Here is a 20,275-nt window from a genome sequence, read left to right on the forward strand (position 1 = left end):
TGGAATTTTAACGGCCAAGTCAGCGGTGCTGACCAGAGCCTGCAGGGTCCCTTTTCGACTGGGTATTCCGTTCGAAAACCGGACTCCTGGCAACCAATTTGGGAGTCAGAATGTAAGGTTGCAACAAGTCAATATAAGTTGCATTGTTTCAGCTATCAAAATTCAGGGATTCTGTACTATATAAACTTGTTTCTTTTACAAACCACTGCATCCTGGTAAAAGGGCTCTGATTTGCATGATGACTGACGTTATTTCTCAGTAGCCCTTAGTCTGGAAATCTCTGTACTCTATCAAAGAGCCATTATTATCCAATAAGAGTGGAAGGATGTGTAACTCTAGAGAGACATGCATAGTCACTGTACTCCAAATGGCTACTGCCTTCAGAACTGCTATCTATCTATAACACTGTGCTCATAACAAACATGGCCATCTCAGCCTTTGACCTCACCCCCACTTGTCACCCTATCTAATAACGAATAGAATTAAATTTAAAAATAATTACTCTCCTATGCGGAATAAAAATATATGCAATTATATGTGAATGCTTTCTAAGTGGCTTATATTTTACGTATTGGTCTTATATGAAATTACATATTGACTCATACAAGAGCTATTGTGAAAGGTTTGTGCCATCCTATTCGTGTATGCCTGTTTACCCGGCTCTTTCATCTATTATAGTCCACAAGCATCAATGCATATAGAAAGCGAATAGCATGCTATCTTATAGATATATGTGAAACATGTTCTTTTCATGAGGACATAATGTGGGTCAGGGAGGAAATCAGGAGGGGAAATAGCTATGAGAGTGGAGTTAGATATGATGGAGTCAGAAGCTGAAGTTCCTGTGTTTATTGTGGGTATTATGGATTGGGAATTCAATGGCAGTCTGTTACAGCAGAAACTCCAGGTTTCTCCTTTCTCCTGAGTCAGAAAGGAAGGTAGGATTTTGACAAAACTGCAGAATTTCTGTGACTTCTAGGAATCTCCTCAAGTTCTCCAGTTTGATTCTTACTTCCTCTTGCATGTTTTAGTCCAAAAGAAATTAGAAATGGCTTGTTCGTCTCTTGATACTAAGCCATCTTTATTTAAAGCTGCCCACAAGCTTTTCAGAATGGTACAACACCTGATAGTCATTTTGACAGTCACGTACTACAATAAAATTGACTTGCCTGTGGGATCTAATGTACCCTTTACGTCAATGGTTCTCAAAGCCGGTCCGCCGCTTGTGCAGGGAAAGCCCCTGGCGGGCCGGGCTGGTTTGTTTACATGCCACGTCCTCAGGTTCGGCCAATTGTGGCTCCGACTGGCCGCGGTTTGCCGCTCCAGGCCAATGGGGGCTGCGGGAAGCGGCGCGGGCCGAGGGATGTGCTGGCATGCCCTTCCCGCAGCCCCCATTGGCCTGGAGCAGTGAACCGCGGTCAGTGAGAGCCGCAATCAGCCGAACCTGAGGACGCGGCAGGTAAACAAACCCGCCCGGCCCGCCAGGGGCTTTTCCTGAGCAAGCGGCGGTCTAGCTTTGAGAACCACTGATTTAGATATTATGATGGTAACGTTTGGCCTCTTGATCCATCAGTTTATTCAGTAGCTTTCGGTCAGTAGGAGACACTGTTTAGTCAGTATTATCTGAAATTGAGAGGAAATAATAGGATTACTATCGTTATTGTTATTATACTAGTGCTGTGTTTTCCTTGTATGCTCCTTGGTAGCTCTCGGCAAATATAAGTAGGCCCAGCTTTGACATTTTATATATAACATTTTATTTGTGTAATGGCAGAAAGTTGATGTTCTCTGATATCTGTTAAATGGATTTTTCTGTTACTATGTTAGTAGTAATAATCATGTAGCAGATTCTCTCTTTGAGAAGATTATAGTTTATAATAAAAGTAAGGATGATACTGACCTAGTTCTGAGTATATTCAGAAAAAAATATGTGTGTATAAATAACAATGAGCATTTGTGAATTCACAGGCAGCGCTCAGCCTTAGGAGAATGTTTGGCCGCTTTTGCTGGTGCCTTCCCTGTGGCCTTTTTGGAAACTCATCTGAACAAACATAATACCTACTCTATCTACAACACCAAGTCTGCAAGAGACAGAGCAGGTATATCCAGACCCTCGCAGGCAGGCATTTTAACATCTGGATTTCACACACAATTGTGGTTGTCTTACTCACTGCATATTTACATGCATTTTCTATTACAACAATCCTCCCTTTCATTTACTGATCTGTTTATATTCATTTGCTAGAATGGTAGGTTAAATCTTGCAAAACTCAATTTTTTCATTCCTTTTTGAGCTGCCCAGTGTTGCATATGGAGATATTCTTATTATTTTGGAATTAACTTGCCAAACTAGTTCCTCCTGATTCTGATCACGTTGATACATTGCAACACAGAAGCTATTTGAATTGTATATAAATAAGTGGTTTTATATAAGGTTTATTTTATATGGCAAATCAGGTAGAGATTTTAATACTGCCTACTATCATGTAATAAAATGGCATATCCTAATGAACGGTTTTATTTCCTCATCTCTCATTTTCAGCCTCAACTCTTACCTCCATCTCTGGGACTTACCTGTATCTTTAATTGGGACTAAATATTTTGATACATTGTATGCCCTTAACAAGTAAATACTTAGGATAGCATGACATAAATTGTTTGCTATGGTGTATTCTGTATTTTAAGTGTAGGAAATACCACAGCAAAGGCAAATATAAATAAGTAAACATTTGTTAATGTAGAGCCCCCTTCAGAGGGCTATTTAATAAAAACATAATTGGGGAATTAAGGCTGTGCCTTATGCTGTTCCCTATTGGAAATATTTTAGAGGTTCTGTTGATTAACTTGTTTTATTTTAAACTACCATGGGTGAAATTAAAAACTGGACAGCTACCTTTCATAGTAGTAGAATATAATTTTATTTTGTTATTTCTCATTCTAAATAATGCATACTACAATATTGCAAAATGAAAAACACTATGCTATAGTATACAACAATTACTTAATGGCATCTTATGTATAACTTCAGCCATTCAATTTTAAAAGAAGAACAATTGATTCATTCTTCTATAGAGCTACAGTAGTCTATCTGGCAAAATGTCAGTGTCTACATTAATAGGTAATATGTTCTGGTAATTTTAGTACATCCACACTAGCCTATACTATCTCTTGTGGAAAGAAATATCCTTTTATTAATAGTAATAATAATAATTTGAATATACTTTTATTGAGGATTTCAAAATGCTTTCCAAACTTCAATTAAGCAAGCATTAATGCAGCTCTGTGAACAAATATGTATGATGTATTCAGTATTAAAATGAGACGTAGCCTGATTTTGAAAAACAGCCCAGAGTATAGGCAGATACAAACAGTTTGGCTCCAACTTCAGTACTGGCACTAATCTTACTACACAAGTTGACACTTCCATTGAAGCTAATGTATAACTCTCTACTGAGTTCCATAAAAGCACTCTTTCTTTGTATCTAAAGCTTTATCTGCCAGATGGACATGCTGTGAAAGAGAAAATAAAAGTAGAATGGAAAAACATTTGGATATAAATGTTTTATATGTGTTTTCTCTTTGTGATACATTTTATTTTTATTATTTTCTAGCTCTTAATTTGCCAATCAGTGTAGAAGAGGTTTGTCCAAAAATTCCTTCCCTGGAGAAGTTAATGGAAGAAATTGTGGAATTGGCAGAGTCTGGTATTCGTTACACACAAATGCCACATATAATGGAAGTGATATTGCCTATGCTGTGTAGCTACATGTCACACTGGTGGGAACATGGACCAGAAAACAATCCCGACAAGGCTGAAATGTGCTGCACAGCCTTGACCTCAGAGCACATGAACACTCTGTTGGGTAACATACTGAAAATCATCTATAACAACCTGGGTATTGATGAGGGAGCCTGGATGAAGAGATTAGCAGGTAAGATTTAAAGATACGAATAATTTGGGTCTGATTCTTCTCTCTCTCTTCCATCAGTTCACATTGACGCCAATAGATTTACTGAATATTTACCCCACTTGAAGTTGGAGGAGAATCAAGCCCATATTCTACACCTCTTTGAATAATATAAAGTCTAATTAAATGAGACAATAAAACAGCAGTTCTTTGAAAGAGAGATACTATATTTTAAAATAATTGGTATATATCATGTTGAACTTCATAATAAACCATGGCCATCCCTGCATTGTAATATGCCATTTACTGAACTAAAAGAATTATATTTGTGCCACCATTTATCTATACGTACAGAAGGCAGTTGCGTGCTATTACAAAATCTGGTTCTTGAAGTGTTGTCATTAGGCTTTATGACTAACACCCTATCACCATTCCACAGGGTCTGTTCTGTGCCCCAGTTTCTAATTAGTTCCTTGGGAGTATGACCCCTTTAGTGTGCTTGGGCCCCAAGGATGCACACACTTCCACAGAGGCAGGCCTGTGGCCTCCAAGAATCCAGAACTGAGCCTTCAGGCTCCAACAAACCCTATCTGTCTCTATGGTTCCCTGCAGCGAGTCCAGCCAAAGCCAGACTCCTGTAGAAGGCTTGTGCTGTGCCCCTTCAGGGTGCAGTGCTCTTAGTGATTATTTGCAGCGACTCCAGGCAGCCTTTTCCAAACAAAGCAACAATTTATTTTTCACCTGATGTACAGAATCTGAAAGTCCTTAGGTTAGTCCCTTAGTCCCTTGAGCCATGCTGCCATCAAAGCTATCTAGGCTCTCTCTCAGTCTCAGTTCCTAGTCCCATGTGTGTGTGTTCCTGTGTCTCTCCAAAGGCCAGCTCTTAACCCAGCCACCTGACTCCTTTCTCCTTTGTTCTCCAGCTGGAGCCTTTGCTCTGCTTCTCCATGCAGAGATATGGGAGGGAATCTCCTTCTTCTTGGCTGTTGGTTGCTAGATATGAATGTCTTGGCCATTGGGGTTCCCATTCTCTTTCTGGATCCTCCATTGATATGGGTTGGTTTCAGCCAATCCTTTAATGACCCATTCATATCACCCCAACAGTTGCGTGACTCAACACCTCATATCCTCTGCTTTGCCCCATGGACAGCTTTTTACACTCCATGCATAGCAATGCAAAGCACAAGGAAACTGAGGCACTCATAGGAATCATAAAAATATTATCAGAATTTCCACTTCAGCACACACTCCTTTGAGATGGGTGGCAGTTCATAGCTCACTTTTAGGCTTTTTTTTTTTTTTTAAGAAAGATGATACTACATTGGGTCTAATTCAAAATCACAAAGGTGAAAGGCTGAAAACACAGTTGATTTGTTGATGTGTCACCCTGTAAAACTTTCTCTCCTCCCTGGAAAAGTCACTTTTGCCCTCTGATTCAATTTCACATGACTTTTCAATGCTTACTGTCTTCTTTCTGTTGTTTTTGATGCTTTTGTTTTTATTAACATCCAGGACTGGAACCCCATTTTGATAGTCACTGTAAAACACCATAGGCAAACATGTTCCCTGCCACAAATGGCCCCACTGAAGTCCGTGCAGAGCTCCCATTGACTTTAAATGGGACCAGGATTTCACCCTAGTTCTTTAAAATAAAATACACGAGGAAAAAGATAAAGGTTTTAGATTACGCTTTGTGGTCAAGTGTTTATTATAGTATTGATTTGCCTTAAATAGTGTTTTCCCAGCCTATCATAAGCAAAGTGAAGCCCCAGCTCTTAAAGACCCACTTCCTGCCACTGATGGATAAGTTGAAGAAAAAAGCAGCAATGGTTGTATCAGATGAAGACCATCTAAGAGCAGAAGGCAGAGGTGACATGTCTGAGGCTGAACTGCTTATCCTAGATGAGTTCACCATTTTGGCACGGGACCTCTATGCCTTCTACCCTTTGTTGATTAGATTTGTGGACTATAACAGGTACGTGGAAAGAAACAACTTAGTGAATCCTTTCAAAACCTAGTTATGTTTCTTGATACTTCATTTTGTGTCTTAATTATGTTCTACACTGAATTTAAATAACTTTTCTTCACACAATCAATTTTAAAGTGAAATTAATGGTACCTTATTGCAGACTTAATTCAATTTTAGGGAAGGGATTTGGAGCAAAATCACAAAAAATAATTTCCCATTGCATTTTACCTGGTGAGATAGACCCAGGCCAGTTGGGTACAGCAGAGTAGCAGAAGGCAGATATACTGGCCACTGGATTAACTGTTTTCTGTTCCCTGACGACCAGAGCAGGGGCTGCTCCAGGCTAATGAGAACACCTGACTCCAATTAACCTGCAAAGAGCCAGGTCAGGCCATTAAGCTAATGTGACCACCTAACTCCAATTAAGGCCCCTCTGATACTACAAAAGGGCTCACTCCAGTCAGGCAGAGGAGAGCCAGGGAGCCAGATGAGAGGAAGTGCTGCTGAAGGGCTGGTTAATGAAGACACCCTCAAGTCATTGGTGAGGGAGCCCTAAGGTAAGGGTGAAGAAGGGAGAAGCAGGAGAGCGGTGGGGAAGTGGCCCAGGGAAATGTGGCAACTCTGGCAGTGAAAGGTTGGCTGCCAACAGCTGCTACCATTAGGGTCCCTGGGCTGGAACCCGGAGTAGATGGCAGGCCCGGGTTCCCCCCAACCCACCATTACAGAACCACCTCCTGGGAGGGAACAGGCCCTGTCAGGACAGGAGGCTAAACTGTTTTGGTATAAGGCCGTAGGAGCAACAGAGACTGTGGGAATTCTCTCACCAACCTACTTGCTGGCTTATGATGAAATGGGCTCAGTAGACTATATCCCTGGCCCTAGAGAGAGAAGGGCTACATGGAGGGTTGCAGTGAGCCTCTGAAGCTAGCCTAAACTGCCTGGAAGCACGGGACGCACGGGGACAAGGTCGGAGCTCTGCCACAACTGGTGTCAGTAGTGGGATTGTGATTGTTCACAGCGTGGCGGAACAAAGAGGTTTAAAAAAAAGTGTACTAGGGTTTTTGGTTGGGTTTTTGTTTGTACCACAATGGAGGAGGTGGTGAGAGCACTGGTGCAAGCCACGGCGGCCCAGCAGGAGGCAACCCGGGCTCAGGCGATGGCACAACAGGAGTCCATGAGGCTACAGCAGGAAACCAACCAATTATTAATGAGCCAGGCAACCCAATATCGAGCTCTCCTGCGCGAGATAATGGACCAGCTCAAGATCCTCACCACCCAGCCTGGGGGTCCAATGGGACCCAAACCCTGAGGGCCACCGGTTGTTTGCCAAAGATGACAGCAGAGGATGATGTAGAGGCATATCTCCTCTCATTTGAAAGGTCTGCTCAGCGTGAGGCCTGGCCCCAGGAGCAGTGGGCCAGCATTCTCGCCCCTTTTTTGTGCAGAGAGGCCCAGAAGGCCTACTTTGATCTGCCCACCGAGGACGCCGCTGACTATTCCCGGCTGAGGGCAGAGATCCTAGCACGATCGGAGTGACGGCAGAGATACGGGCCCAGAGGTTCCAGGAGTGGAAATACAGGGAGAATAAACCTCCGAGGTCCCAACTGTTCAATCTCATACACTTCGCTCGGAAGTGGCTACGGCCCAAGTCATGCAGCCCAGAGGAGATTTTGGAGATTTTGGTAATGGACCATTACATGGGGACTGCCGCCAGATCTCGCAAATGGGTATGCCAGAATGATCCGTCCCTACACGATGAAATGATCACATTGGTGGAAAGACGGATGACACAGGGAATTGACCCAACTCCCCAAGGAAGGCCCCTCACAAAGCAAACACTTGACCCTGACCCTGGAGGGTTGGGTAGCCAAATCCCCAGGGAGTCCTAGGTGGAAGAAAGGGGGACCAAAAACCAGCCGGAACCCAGAAGGAAGAAAAGGCCTGAGTGGGGGGACCCTGGACTAAACCCCTAACCCACGTGATAGGGGAGTGACTAGAAGTATTATAAGTGTTACAGGTGCGGGGAGTTGGGGCACATAGCGGCCCAGTGCCCCAATGTCGTAGAGCCCATGCAGTGTAACCTGGGGGACAGGGCAGACCCAGGCAGCCTACTCAATATTGTAGGGGTTGCAGTCACCCCACATAAATATACAAGGCAGGTAAAGTTGAATGGGGTAGAAACTATGGCACTCATAAACTCGGGGAGTGCTATCACCCTAATTTCTGGAAAATTAGTGAAGCGCAGCCAGTTAATGCAGGCTAAGCATACGGGGGTAACCTGTGTCCATGGGACTGTTAGTTACTACCCATCATACCAGTGAAAATTGAAATTCAGGGAAATGTCACCGGGGTGAAAGCAGGGTAGTCCCAAACCTCCCGTACCCCGTGCTCATAGGTAGAGATTTCCCTGGGTTTGGAAACTTGCTCCCACAGAGGAATTGGAGGGAGAGGAGCTCCCCGAACTTCAGGAGGCTTCTGCGGCAGAATGTCACCTCCCATTTTTTGTGGAAATGTCCCAGGAGCTATTCCCTGTCCCGGGGAAAGGCAGGAAGACCAAGAGAGAAAGAAGGGTAGCCAAGGCTTTGGGTACCCAAATCCTGATACAAAGACAGAGGGTCGCCTTTGTAGGCAGACGTACACGGGCAACCGAAGGGGAGGACCCCGAGATGGAGGAGGGGTCAGAGACCACTTCCAACCCCAACCTCATGGAGCCAGCCGAGAGGGCAGAGACATCCCTCAGAGTTCGGGCTGATAAGCCCTGGGAGAGAGACTTTTGGACGGGACCAGGTGGAAGACCCAAGGTACGAGAACGCCAGGAAGGAGGTGGCTGAGATAGATGGGGTACCTATAGAGGGAAAGGCCCGGGGGCCAGAGCCTTATTTTGTGATCAAGAGGAATCTCCTATACCGGGTCGTGGAAATGCAGGAGCAAGAGGTACACCAGCTCCTAGTACCCCAGAAACACCAGAAGGCAATATTAAGCCTCGCTCACAGTCACCTTTTTGGAGGGTACCTGGGAGTGGAGAAAACCCAGGGAATCTTACAGAAGTTCTTCTGGCCAGGGTACATGAAGACGTGGCGGTACTGTGCCTCTTGCCCCGAATGTCAACTGCACAGCCCTCGTCCACATCTAAGAGCTCCTCTGGTACCCCGCCGATCATCGAAGTTCTGTTCGAGCAGATCACCATGGATCTTGTGGGGCCGCTAGAGAAAATGAACCGAGGTCACCAGTATGTGCTTGTCATCCTAGACTATGCAACCAGGTACCCAGAAGCTGTCCCCTTATGAAACACAGCTTCCAAGAGCATTGACAAAGAATTAGTGGCAATCTTTGCCCGGGTAGGCTACCAAAGAAATCCTCACAGACCAGGGAACACCATTCATGTCCAAGTTGATGAAGGACCTGTGTTCCCTGCTCCATGTCCAGACCCTGCGGACCTGTTTACCATCCACAAACCAATGGTCTGGTGGAAAGATTTAACCTGGACCCTCAAGGCCATGATAAGAAAGGTGGTAAGCAAGGATGGGAAAGATTGGGACAACCTACTACTGTACCTCATGTTGCCATCCGTGAGGTCCCCCAAGCTTCCACGGATTCTCCATAAGCAACCCCCGAGGCATCCTGGACATAGCCAAGGAAATTTGGGAGGAGGAACCCAGTGAGGGGAAGAACGTAATAGATCATGTGCTATGGATGAGGGACCGGATAGCCGGGTCACTCCCATAGTGAGGGAGCACCTAGAGAAGGCCAAGAGGCCCAGAGAACCTACTACAACCATCAAGCCAAGGTTCATCAGTTTCAACCGGTGACGAGTAATGGTACTGGTACCATGGCAAAAGTAAGCTGTTGGCAGTGGCAAGGGCCCTATGAAATAGTGAACCCATAGGGGAAGTAAATTACAAGGTGACAACCGGGAGTCGAAAACTAGAGCAGATATACCACGTCAACCTTCTGAAACCCTGGCATGCGCGAGAGGCATGCACAGTGTTCGAGAAGACTGCACCCAAAAATCCTGAACAGGTGAGGGTGTCTCCTGATCTAACGACAGCCCAGAAGAAAGAGGTAACTGAGATGATCACCCAATATCAAGATGTATTCTCGGCAAAGCCGGGTCGCACAACCGGGACATATCACCACATCATCACAAACCCTGGGGCCGGAGTAACTATGAGGCCCTACCAGGTGCCAGCAGCCAAAAGAGAGGAAATAAAAGTGGAAGTCAGGAAAATGCTGGAGATGGGGATCATAGAAGAATCCCACAGTCAGTGGTCCAGCCCAATAGTGTTGGTGCCCACACCTGATGGCACCACAAGGTTCTGCAACAACTTCCGTCGACTAAACGAGATATCCCAGTTTGATGCCTACCTTATACCCCGCATAGTGAACTAGTGGACCATCTGGGGAATGCCCAGTACTTGGCAACCCTAGACTTGACTAAGGGGTACTGGCAGATTCCCCTAGCCGAAGATGCAAAGGAAAAGAGGGCGTTTTCTACACCAGAGGGTCTCTTCCAATATACGGTCCTCTCTTTTGGACTACATGGGGCCCCAGCTACCTTTCAGCGCCTCATGGACAAGTTATTACGCCCCCATGCCAGTTATGCTGCGGCCTACTTGGATGACATGGTGATTCATACCCCAGACTGGGAGACCCACTTGGAAAAAGTGGGAGCAGTCCTTGATACCTTCAGGCAGCTGGCCTTACGGCGAACCTGTTAAGTGCACCGTAGGGTTCACGGAGGCCAAATATCTTGGCTACGTGGTAGGAAAGGTCTGGTAAAACCCCAACTGAATAAGTTAGAGGCCATCCAAAATTGGCCACGGCGAGTAAGAAGCAGGTCCGAGCATTCCTAGGGGTGGTGGGGTATTACGGTGTTTCATCCACCATTTTGCACAAGGGCAAGTCCCCTAACGGACTTAGTGAAGGCCCGTGGTCCTGATCCAGTCAGATGGTCCATGCAGCAGAGAGGGCATCGCGGACCTACGGACCCTCTGCAGTAACCCGTATTGATAGCCCGGATTTCACCAAGGAATTCATCCTACAGACAGATGCATCCGAGGTGGGGTTAGGGGCCATCCTGTGCAGATGGTTGGGGAAGAGGAACACCCAATTCTCTACCTCAGTAGAAACTCCTTCCGAGGGAACAAAAATACAGTGGTAGAGAGAGAGTGCCTCGCCGTAAAATGGGCCATGGAAACGTTGCGTTATTACCTGCTGGGCGCTGATTTATCCTTGTGACCGACCATGCCCCTCTTCAATGGATGCAAGAACAAGGAAAGAACACAAGGGTAACCAGTGGTTCTTATCCCTCCAACCTTTCCAGTTACGCAAACAGCACAGAGCAGGGAGTGCCATGGCAATGCCGATGGCTTATCACACATACGCTGTCTGGCATCCCAAGCTGCCCAACCCTTGGTGTTGAGGGGGGAGGGATATGTGATACACCCAGGACAGTTGGGTACAGCAGAGTAGCAGAAGGCAGATATACTAGCCACTGGATTAACGGTTTTCTGTTCCCTGACTGACCAGAGCAGGGGCTGCTCCAGGCTAATGAGAACACCTGACTCCAATTAACCTACAAAGAGTCAGGTCAGGCCATTAAGCTAATGTGACCACCTAACTCTAATTAAGGCCCCTCTAATACTATAAAAGGGCTCACTCCAGTCAGGCAGAGGAGAGCCAGGGAGCCAGATGAGAGGAAGTGCGGCTGAAGGGCTGGTTAATGAAGACACCCTCAAGTCATAGGTAAGGGTGAAGAAGGGAGAAACAGGAGAGCGGTGGGGAAGTGGCCCAGGAAAATGTAGCAACTCTGGCAGTGAAAGGTTGGCTGCCAACAGCTGCTACCATTAGGGTCCCTGGGCTGGAACCCGGAGTAGATGGCAGGCCCGGGTTCCCCCCAACCCACCACTACAGAACTACCTCCTGGGAGGGGGATACAGGCCCCCGTCAGGACAGGAGGCTAAACTGTTTTGGTATAAGGCCATAGGAGCAACAGAGACTGTGGGAATTTTCTCACCAACCTACTTGCTGGCTTATGATGAAAAGGGCTCAGTAGACTGTATCCTTGGCCCTAGAGAGAGAAGGGCTACATGGAGGGTTGCAGTGAGCTTCTGAAGCTAGCCTAAACCGCCTGGAAGTGTGGGACCCACGGGGACAAGGTCGGAGCCTGCCACATTGATATTATGGGAAAACTGTATTCAGATGTTGAAGTAGAGCGTCAAAAGACCACTTCAGCATAAATTAAAACACATGCACATAACGTTCTGCTTTTTTCCTGGTGATGTCATGTAAAAATTGATTTCAAAGCAAAATGTTAAAATTGCATTATCCAAGCCAGAAAGGATCATCGCCAAGTTTTTTTTTTCCTTCTTGTTATCTAATTTTAGGGCAAAATGGCTGAAAGAACCCAACTCAGAAGCAGAGGAATTGTTCCGCATGGTGGCTGAAGTATTCATTTACTGGTCAAAATCCCACGTAAGTAAATTCTTACAATTTCTATTTTACTGTTTTTTTCTTGGCAGATAGGTCAGTTATTTAACTAACAGCAATGTCCATCCCTTGAGAAGGAGGTGCAAGTGGTGTGTTACCCCCCGCCCACGTCAATTTCCTTTTTCTTTTTTTTCTTTAACGGTATTCCAATTGCTTTAACCATATGACACAAAAAGGATAGATATATAGTGCAATGCAATATAGCTCTACTGATGCATCAGTCAAACAGTAAATCAGTTTATTGGATCGTACAGCTGGGTGCGTCGTTCAAGCAAAACTGGTTGTGGGGGAACTATCGTGGGATAATTTGTAACAATCCCACAGTGTGTGGGGAAGCTGGTTCTGATTGCCTGACTTGAGGTTTCCTTTTGCAATGTTCCAAGATAGACTCAAACGCAATTTATCTTCCTTGCTTATAAATCACCATTGACACATTTTTTTTCTGGCCGTGAGGATGGATCATACTTTCTCTGTTTAGGCTGGCATTATTGTCTCCCCATTAATCAGATAGCAGTGCTTCATCATGAGGAGTTTGCCATCCTCTTTTTCTTGTAAGATGCTAAACATGTCATCCCTTGTAGCCAGTCTGTTCCACTTGAGAGCTGCGAGGGCTATGAGTAGTCCTAATTTGGGTCTCCGGTTTGCCACCAGTAATAATGATCTTTGAATGGTTGCATGGGAAAACGTACTCAATGATGGAGAGGAGTCTGTGGACAAGGAGTCTGTTAATTTCCTGCCACTCCTGAAGTTCTGTGAAGTTGAAGAAATACAGTCGTGTCTTGTAGTTCTGACAATATGTATTTCTTCACGAGAACTCATATTTCTTTCATAAGGCTCCTGTACAGATGGTCATTTCTGAGTTCTTGCCACCAGCCTTGTATTTTTATTCCCCCCGAACTCCCTTCTTTGTCTGAATATGTAGCTAATCAATCACCACAGAATTATAAAATCTACCCACCACAGCTGGATATCCGGCCTCCTTCAATCTATAGGCATGGTTATGATACAATGTACGTAACAGAAGAATCCTCGACAAGACTGGCACACATGAAATCCAGAAGTTCTTTGAAGAGAGTGTGTAACTTTACTTCCACTGACTTAACACTGCATTGCAGATTTCTGTTTCTTTAACAGAATTTAAAGGAAAGCATTTCACTTATTTTGCCATTTCAGTAACTGCTCTGTATGAGAAGGTGTCTCACTGAAGTCAATGGGAGTTCTGTGCACAGAGCAGACAGACAAATAGCTCAGCATGTTTTAAATCAGGGTTCTGCTTTAAAAAGTCACGGTAAAAGATGTCCTGGTATTCCATGTTTGCCTCTTGGGGTATGTCTGCACTGCAGCTAAACACTCGCGGCTGGCCTATGTCAGCTGAGTTGGGCTTGCAGGGCTCAGGCTGCAGGGCTGTTTAATTGCTGTGTAGGTGTTTGGGCTCAGGCTGGAGCTTGGGCTCTAGGGCCCTGTAAGGTAGGAGGATTCCAGAGCTCAGGCTGCAGCTTGAGCTGGAACGTCTACACTGCAATTAAACAGCCTTGCAGCCCAAGCCATGTAAGCCTGAGCCAGCTGGCACAGACCAGCCATGGGTGCCTAATTGCAGTATAAACATATCTTTGGTGACTTCTAGCTGAGATTTGCTAAATTGCAAGTTAGGAGATTTCCTCTTAATGCCATTCCTGCAAAACTTGTCCTGGGATCTCAACCTGCGTTTTTTTCTGGCTTGTATACCAGCAACAAAGATTGTGCATTAAGAATTAAGCTATGGACTTCACTGATGATACGTGCTTTAGAATAGAATGCAGCTCACGATGTGTGCAAGAGTAAAAAGCAATAAAATTACTAACAGAAAACTGCCAATAAGATGAGACTGAACACTCACAGGGAATAGGTGAGCGAAGAAGTGTTATCTTTACATAAATTGCTTTTACCACTATAACCACAGACCAGCAAGTCTGAGTGATAGTATTGTAGCATTTCTGTACTTAGAGGTATTTTACCTAACATTATCTATGAGGCCCACCAGGCACAACCTAACTACCTGTTCAACAATTAGGTGCTGATTCAGCAAAACATATAAGTATGTTAATAACTTTAAGCATGCCAGTTAAAAGGGATTGCTCAAATGCTTAAATTTACACACATATTTAAGTGCTTTGCTGGATCAGGATTTTAGATAGTGGTACTCTAGTGATGCTCACTGTAGAAAAACCTAAGATAGACAGAATTACCAGTATGATAATATCTAGGCAATTATTTTTTATCTAATTGTGATGCAATTTGCATGTTATGCCATTTCACTATGCAAATGTGAGGAAACAATCATTTATCTAATATAATTCATATTTGAAATGGAAACTGGATAAGTTTACGCTTTATTATAATCTGTCAGAGTTTTCAAATGCAAAGACTTTTGATTGAATTTAGAAAGTTTGTTTGCCTGTAGGTAAGCAGTGGAGTACAGCAAAGTCATTGTCATCAGTAATTGATTTTATGCCTTGGAGGTTTGCATCAAAGTTTAGCTAGGTTAGCTTATTATTTTGTTATGTGGAAAATCATTTAAGGTGTGCAAACTGAACAGCATATTTTGTAAAATCTTTTTATTGTCAATGACAATATTTGATGTAAAACAAATGAAAATAGCAAAGGTAAAATATATAGAAGTTTTGTTGTAGTATTTTATAGTGCTTAATCAAGTGTACATGATTTTTTTCAATATGAACACTTTCTAATATTTTAATTCAAGATGTGTAATTACTAGAATTGGTTGGGAAATTTTCAGTGAAAACATTTTTTGTTGGAAAATGCCAATTTGTAAAAACTGAAACTTTTCACAAAGATGCGAGTTCTGAATCAAGAAGAAAGGACTTGAACCTGGGTGTCTCATGTTTCGGGGGATCGGTCTAATGAGACAATTCAATTAACAGTAGGATTTCAAGGGAGGAAAAATCACTTTTGTGGTGCTAATGAGAATGGCCTATTTCAAACAGTTGACAAGAAGGTGTGAGTAACAGTAGTGGGAAATTAGTATGGGGGAAATTAGGTTTAGGTTTGTAATGACCCAATGACCAGCACTCCCCGCTATCTTTGAGACACCACTGACTTCCTGCGGAAACTACAATCCTTTGGTGGATCTTCCCGAAAATACCATCCTAGCCACTATGGATGTAGAAGCTCTCTACACAAACATCCCATACAAAGATGGACTACAAGCTGTCAGGAATAGCATTACCAATACTATCATGGCAAACCTGGTGGCTGAACTTTGTGACTTTGTCCTCACCCACAACTATTTCAGATTTGGGGACAATTTATACCTTCAAGTCAGCGGGACTTCCTATGGGTACCCCGCATGGCCCCACAGTATACCTACATTTTTATGGCTGACTTAGGAGACGAGAGCTGAGGAAGCGTTGTTCTAACACCCCTACTCTACTTGTGCTACATTGCTGACATCTTCATCATCTGGACCCATGGGAAGGAGGCCCATGAGGAATTCCACCAGGATGTCAACAATTTCCACCGCACCATCAACCTCAGCCTGGACCAGTCCACACAAGAGATCCACTTCCTAGACACTACAGTGCTAATAAACTATGGTCACATAAACACCACCCTATACCGGAAACCTACTGACTGCTATACTTACCTACATGTCTCCCACTTTCATCCAGACCACACCACATGATCCATTGTCTACAGCCAAGCTCTAAGATACAACCGCATTTGCTCCAATCCCTCCAACAGAGACAAACACCTACAGGATCTCTATCAAGCATTCTTAAAACTATAGTACCCACCTGCTGAAGTGAAGAAACAGATTGACAGAGCCCAGAAGTCACCTACTACAAGACAGGCCCAACAAAGAAAGTAACAGAACGCCACTAGCCGTTACCTACAGCCCCCAACTAAAACCTCTCCAGCGCATCATGAAGGATCTACAACCAATCCTGAAGGACGATCCCTCACTCTCACAGACCTTGGGAGACAGGCCAGTACTCGCTTACAGATAGCCCCCCAACCTGAAGCAAATGCTCACCAGTAACCACACAACAAAAACACCAGCCCAGGAACCAAGCCCTGCAACAAACCCCAGTGCCAACTCTGTCCACATATCTGTTCAAGGGACACCATCATAGGACCTAACCACATCAGCCACACCATCAGGGGCTCGTTCCCCTGCACATCTATCAATGTGATATATGCCATCATGTGCCAGCAATGCCTCTCTGCCATGTACATTGGCCAAACCGGACAGTCTCTACACAAAAGAATAAATAGACACAAATCTGACATCAGGAATTGTAACATTCAAAAAACCAGTAGGAGAACACTTCAATCTCCCTGGTCACTCATAACAGACCTAAAAGTGCAGAACTGGAATTAATTTGCAAACTGGACACCATCAAATTAGGCCTGAATAAAGACTGGGAGTGGTTGGGTCATTACAAAAGCTAAACCTAATTTCCCCCATACTAATTTCCCCCTACTGTTACTCACACCTTCTTGTCAACTGTTTGAAATGGGCCACTCTCATTATCACTACAAAAGTGATTTTTCCTCCCTTGTTATCTTACTGTTAATTGAATTGTCCCATTAGGCTGACCTCCCACTTGGTAAGGCAACTCCCATCCTTTCATGTGCTGTGTATTTATACCTGCTACTGTATTTTCCACTCCATGCATCTAATGAAGTGGGTTCTAGCCCATGAAAGCTTATGCCCAAATAAATTTGTTAGTCTCTAAGGTGCCACAAGGACTCCTCATTCTTTTTGCTGTTACAGACTAACACAGCTACCACTCTGAAACCTGTCATATTTCAGGGTTGTGCGATAATCACTCGGCTATCTTTCTTGCTCATTTTTTCCAAAGGGTCTTGGTGTTGTCCTGTTGTAGAACAAAAGCAAATGTTGAAACCTGAAACATTTTCACAAAATACTCCTGTTTTCCAGCCAGCCCTAGTAATGACATTGTATTTTTAGATCTTTCTACAATATTCCTATCTATATATTTCAAATATGTCATATAATTAGAGCTCAGAGAATAAAGAGAACAATTTTGTGAATACTCTCACAAACTTTAAAATGAATTTGCTTTGGCGGTGCTTGCATCCATTTTTGTGCTCACTTCCTTTGAATGTTTGAGTGATCAATTTTCACACTCATGAATGCTCACAGAGTGAATTTGGAAGCTTACATACTCTAGCATTCACACTAATAGTGGTCTATACTATATGAGATTGCCTCCCTGTCGTACAAAATAGTATCCAATGTTCCAAATATCCCTCACTAGAGCCATAGCACAGAGTTAATTAAATAAGTTAGATAAAGATCTGATGGCAACCTTCACAGATTGGACCATGTGTACACATGCATTTATTTAGTGACATTGAATTATAGTTCAGTAAACACAATGACTGTGTGTGAATGTCACAAGACAAAATTTAATTTAATTTTTGCACTCGGGTTATATATTTTACAGTAATCGGACTTTTTTAAGCAGGATGTCTGGAGCCAAACTTAGTGTTGGCAAGAGTAGAAAGTGTTTAGTTATCTAAAACTCCTTAATCCTGTTTATTTGCTGCCTCTCTATCAACTGATACCTCTACAGGAGATTAAAAGACAGGCTTCCTTAAACCTTCTTCCAAATTATAAAAATTACACTAGTTCAGCCAGAGGACAGAAGTAAAACCATGTGGTTTATATCAGGGGTTCTCAACCTTTTTCTCTCTGTGGCTCCCCTCAACATGCTATAAAAACTCCAGGGCCCAGTGGGAGTGGGAGGGCCTCAGGGCAGGGGCCTTGGGCATAGGCGTAGTTTGACTTCTGTTTTGAGAGGACAGGGGCCAGCAAGGCTCAAGTCCCTTCTGCATGGCTGGGTTCAGGGAGGGAGCGCCACCTCCACCCCCTGACTCACGTCGTCAGGCCACCCAGCCTGTCTGGGTTGCGGGGAGACACAACCAAAAATTATCACTCAAAGGTGGGAGGGCTCAGCTCAGAAAGTCTGAAAACAGCTTAGGGTGCAGGGATGGGGTAGCTAGGAGCTGTGTGCAGGCACGGGGGTAGCACACAGTGCAGAGAGTGGGTACCTAGGAGTTGTGTGCACATGGGGTAGCAGTGGGCTAAGTTTCCTGTAAGCTGTGCGGCCACACAGCAGCCTATTTAGCTCCGTGCTGGCACGTAGGGAACCCACCCGGGAACCTGCTGGCGGAGGGGCGCCCTTCCCCTGGCCCCAACTCACCCTGTGGCCCGGAGCAGCCCGGACCCAGCCGTGGCCAGGTCAGCATGGCCCAGGCCGGCCCCAGGCGCAGCTAGAGCAGCCCGGTCCCAGGCACGGCCCAGGTGGCCCTCCGCCAGCCCAGACCTGGTGGGTCCAGGGGAGGGGCGCCTATCCTGCAGCCCCAGCCCCAGAGCTCCCACGACGGGGACAGGCACCTCTCCCCCACAGCCCAGATGATGCTGTGGGGAGAGAGCACTGGGGGAAGTCCTCTCTCCCCACAATAGCCCTGGAGCACCCTCCTGCACCCCAAATCCCTCATCCCCAGCCCCACACCAGAGCCTGCACCCCCAGCTGGAGCCCTCATCCCCTGCACCCAACCCTCTGCCCCAGCCCTGAGTCCCTCATCCCCGGCCCCACCACAGGGCCTGCACCCCCAGCCAGAGCCCTCACACCCCTGCACCCCAACTCTCTGCCCCAGCCCTGAGCCTCCTCCCACAAGAACCCCTAGGCCCCATCCCCACCACATGAAGGTGTTGTGTCACACATCACCTTCATTTTGGTGCACATAACAAAATTCATTCTGCACATGGGTGGGAAAAATTAGAGGGAACACTGACTGTGGGTGCAGGGAGGGGGTAGGTAGGTGCTGTGTGCGGGCAGGGGGGTAGTTCAGGGGGCAGGGAGTAGAGTAGCTAGGGGCTGTGTGCAAGGAGGGCTCCCTTGCGGTCCCTGTTCCCGGAAGGGTCTGCCAGCCTCGGAGCCGGGTCTCCCCATCTGGGTGGCTCTTACTGCCTGTCTCTGCAGGAGCAAAGGGGGCTGAGAGCTGAGGAGCAGCTTCTACCCAGGGCACCAGGAGGAGAGAAGGGAATGCTGCCACTCCCTGCTCCATAGCACCAGCCAGAGCAGCAACTGTCCTGCACTGGCCAGCTCCGGCTTCCCGCCTCCAAGCTGGCCAGGGAGCAAGGAGACGAGATGGCGCAGGGGAGGTGTGGAGCTGCCACTGGGACTGCCATGCTCTTGCGCTGCAGTTGGGGGGAGGGGGGCGCAATGCCCTCCATGTCTCCAACTCTGCCCATGGGCTCAGGGCTTCTTCCCCACAGGGAGAACCAGGGCTCGGGGATTCAGCCCCGCGCCTCCCGGCTTCAGCCCTGCAGGGGCGCCGGGTATCAGGCTCTGGGTTTCAGCTGCGGCCCCCTTGAAAGGACTCCTGGACCCTGGTTGAGAACCACTGGTTTATGTGATTCATCACAACTAACAGCTGGAATTTCAAATATCCACAGTGTGCTGTTGTTCACAATGAAAAGTCCATTTAAAAAAACAACAACTGATAAACAGAATTTTTCAGTTCAAGAAGCTGGTAATGACAGTCTTATTGCGTATGTGAAAAGGGTAAATTTAAGTTCAATGAGTCAGGTTATTGGAAATATTGTTTGCTCAGATGTAAATGTTAATATCGTGTTGGAAATTTATATTCCCTTAGGTGTTAGAGAAAAAAATATTGAAATTAAAGCTCACTTCAGATATAAAAACGCTCACTTCATTTATACAAATTAATTATGTTGCACAATCATATTCTTTTATACATCAATAGTTTCTGAAGAGCTTTCTAAGCACTGTGGCTAAAATTTCAATCATATCTTTTGATATCATTCGCTCCTAGTAATTCTTTGCCTTCCTTCTCTTTTCCCTAATAGATT

General features: G+C 45.3%; 1 protein-coding gene across 2 annotated transcripts in view; it reads left to right on the forward strand.

The window, feature by feature from the left end:
* The window catches only part of RYR2 (ryanodine receptor 2), a 699,456-nt gene that overhangs the window by 531,089 nt on the left and 148,092 nt on the right, over positions 1-20,275 (forward strand). For both annotated transcript variants that reach the window (XM_043544343.1, XM_043544344.1), the window contains 4 exons: positions 1,969-2,099; positions 3,612-3,932; positions 5,643-5,883; positions 12,264-12,351. In XM_043544343.1, the coding sequence (XP_043400278.1) occupies positions 1,969-2,099; positions 3,612-3,932; positions 5,643-5,883; positions 12,264-12,351 (781 nt within the window). The remainder of the gene's footprint in view (positions 1-1,968; positions 2,100-3,611; positions 3,933-5,642; positions 5,884-12,263; positions 12,352-20,275) is intronic.

Source organism: Chelonia mydas, chromosome 3, assembly GCF_015237465.2.
Source record: "Chelonia mydas isolate rCheMyd1 chromosome 3, rCheMyd1.pri.v2, whole genome shotgun sequence".
Lineage (NCBI taxonomy): Eukaryota > Metazoa > Chordata > Testudines > Cheloniidae > Chelonia > Chelonia mydas.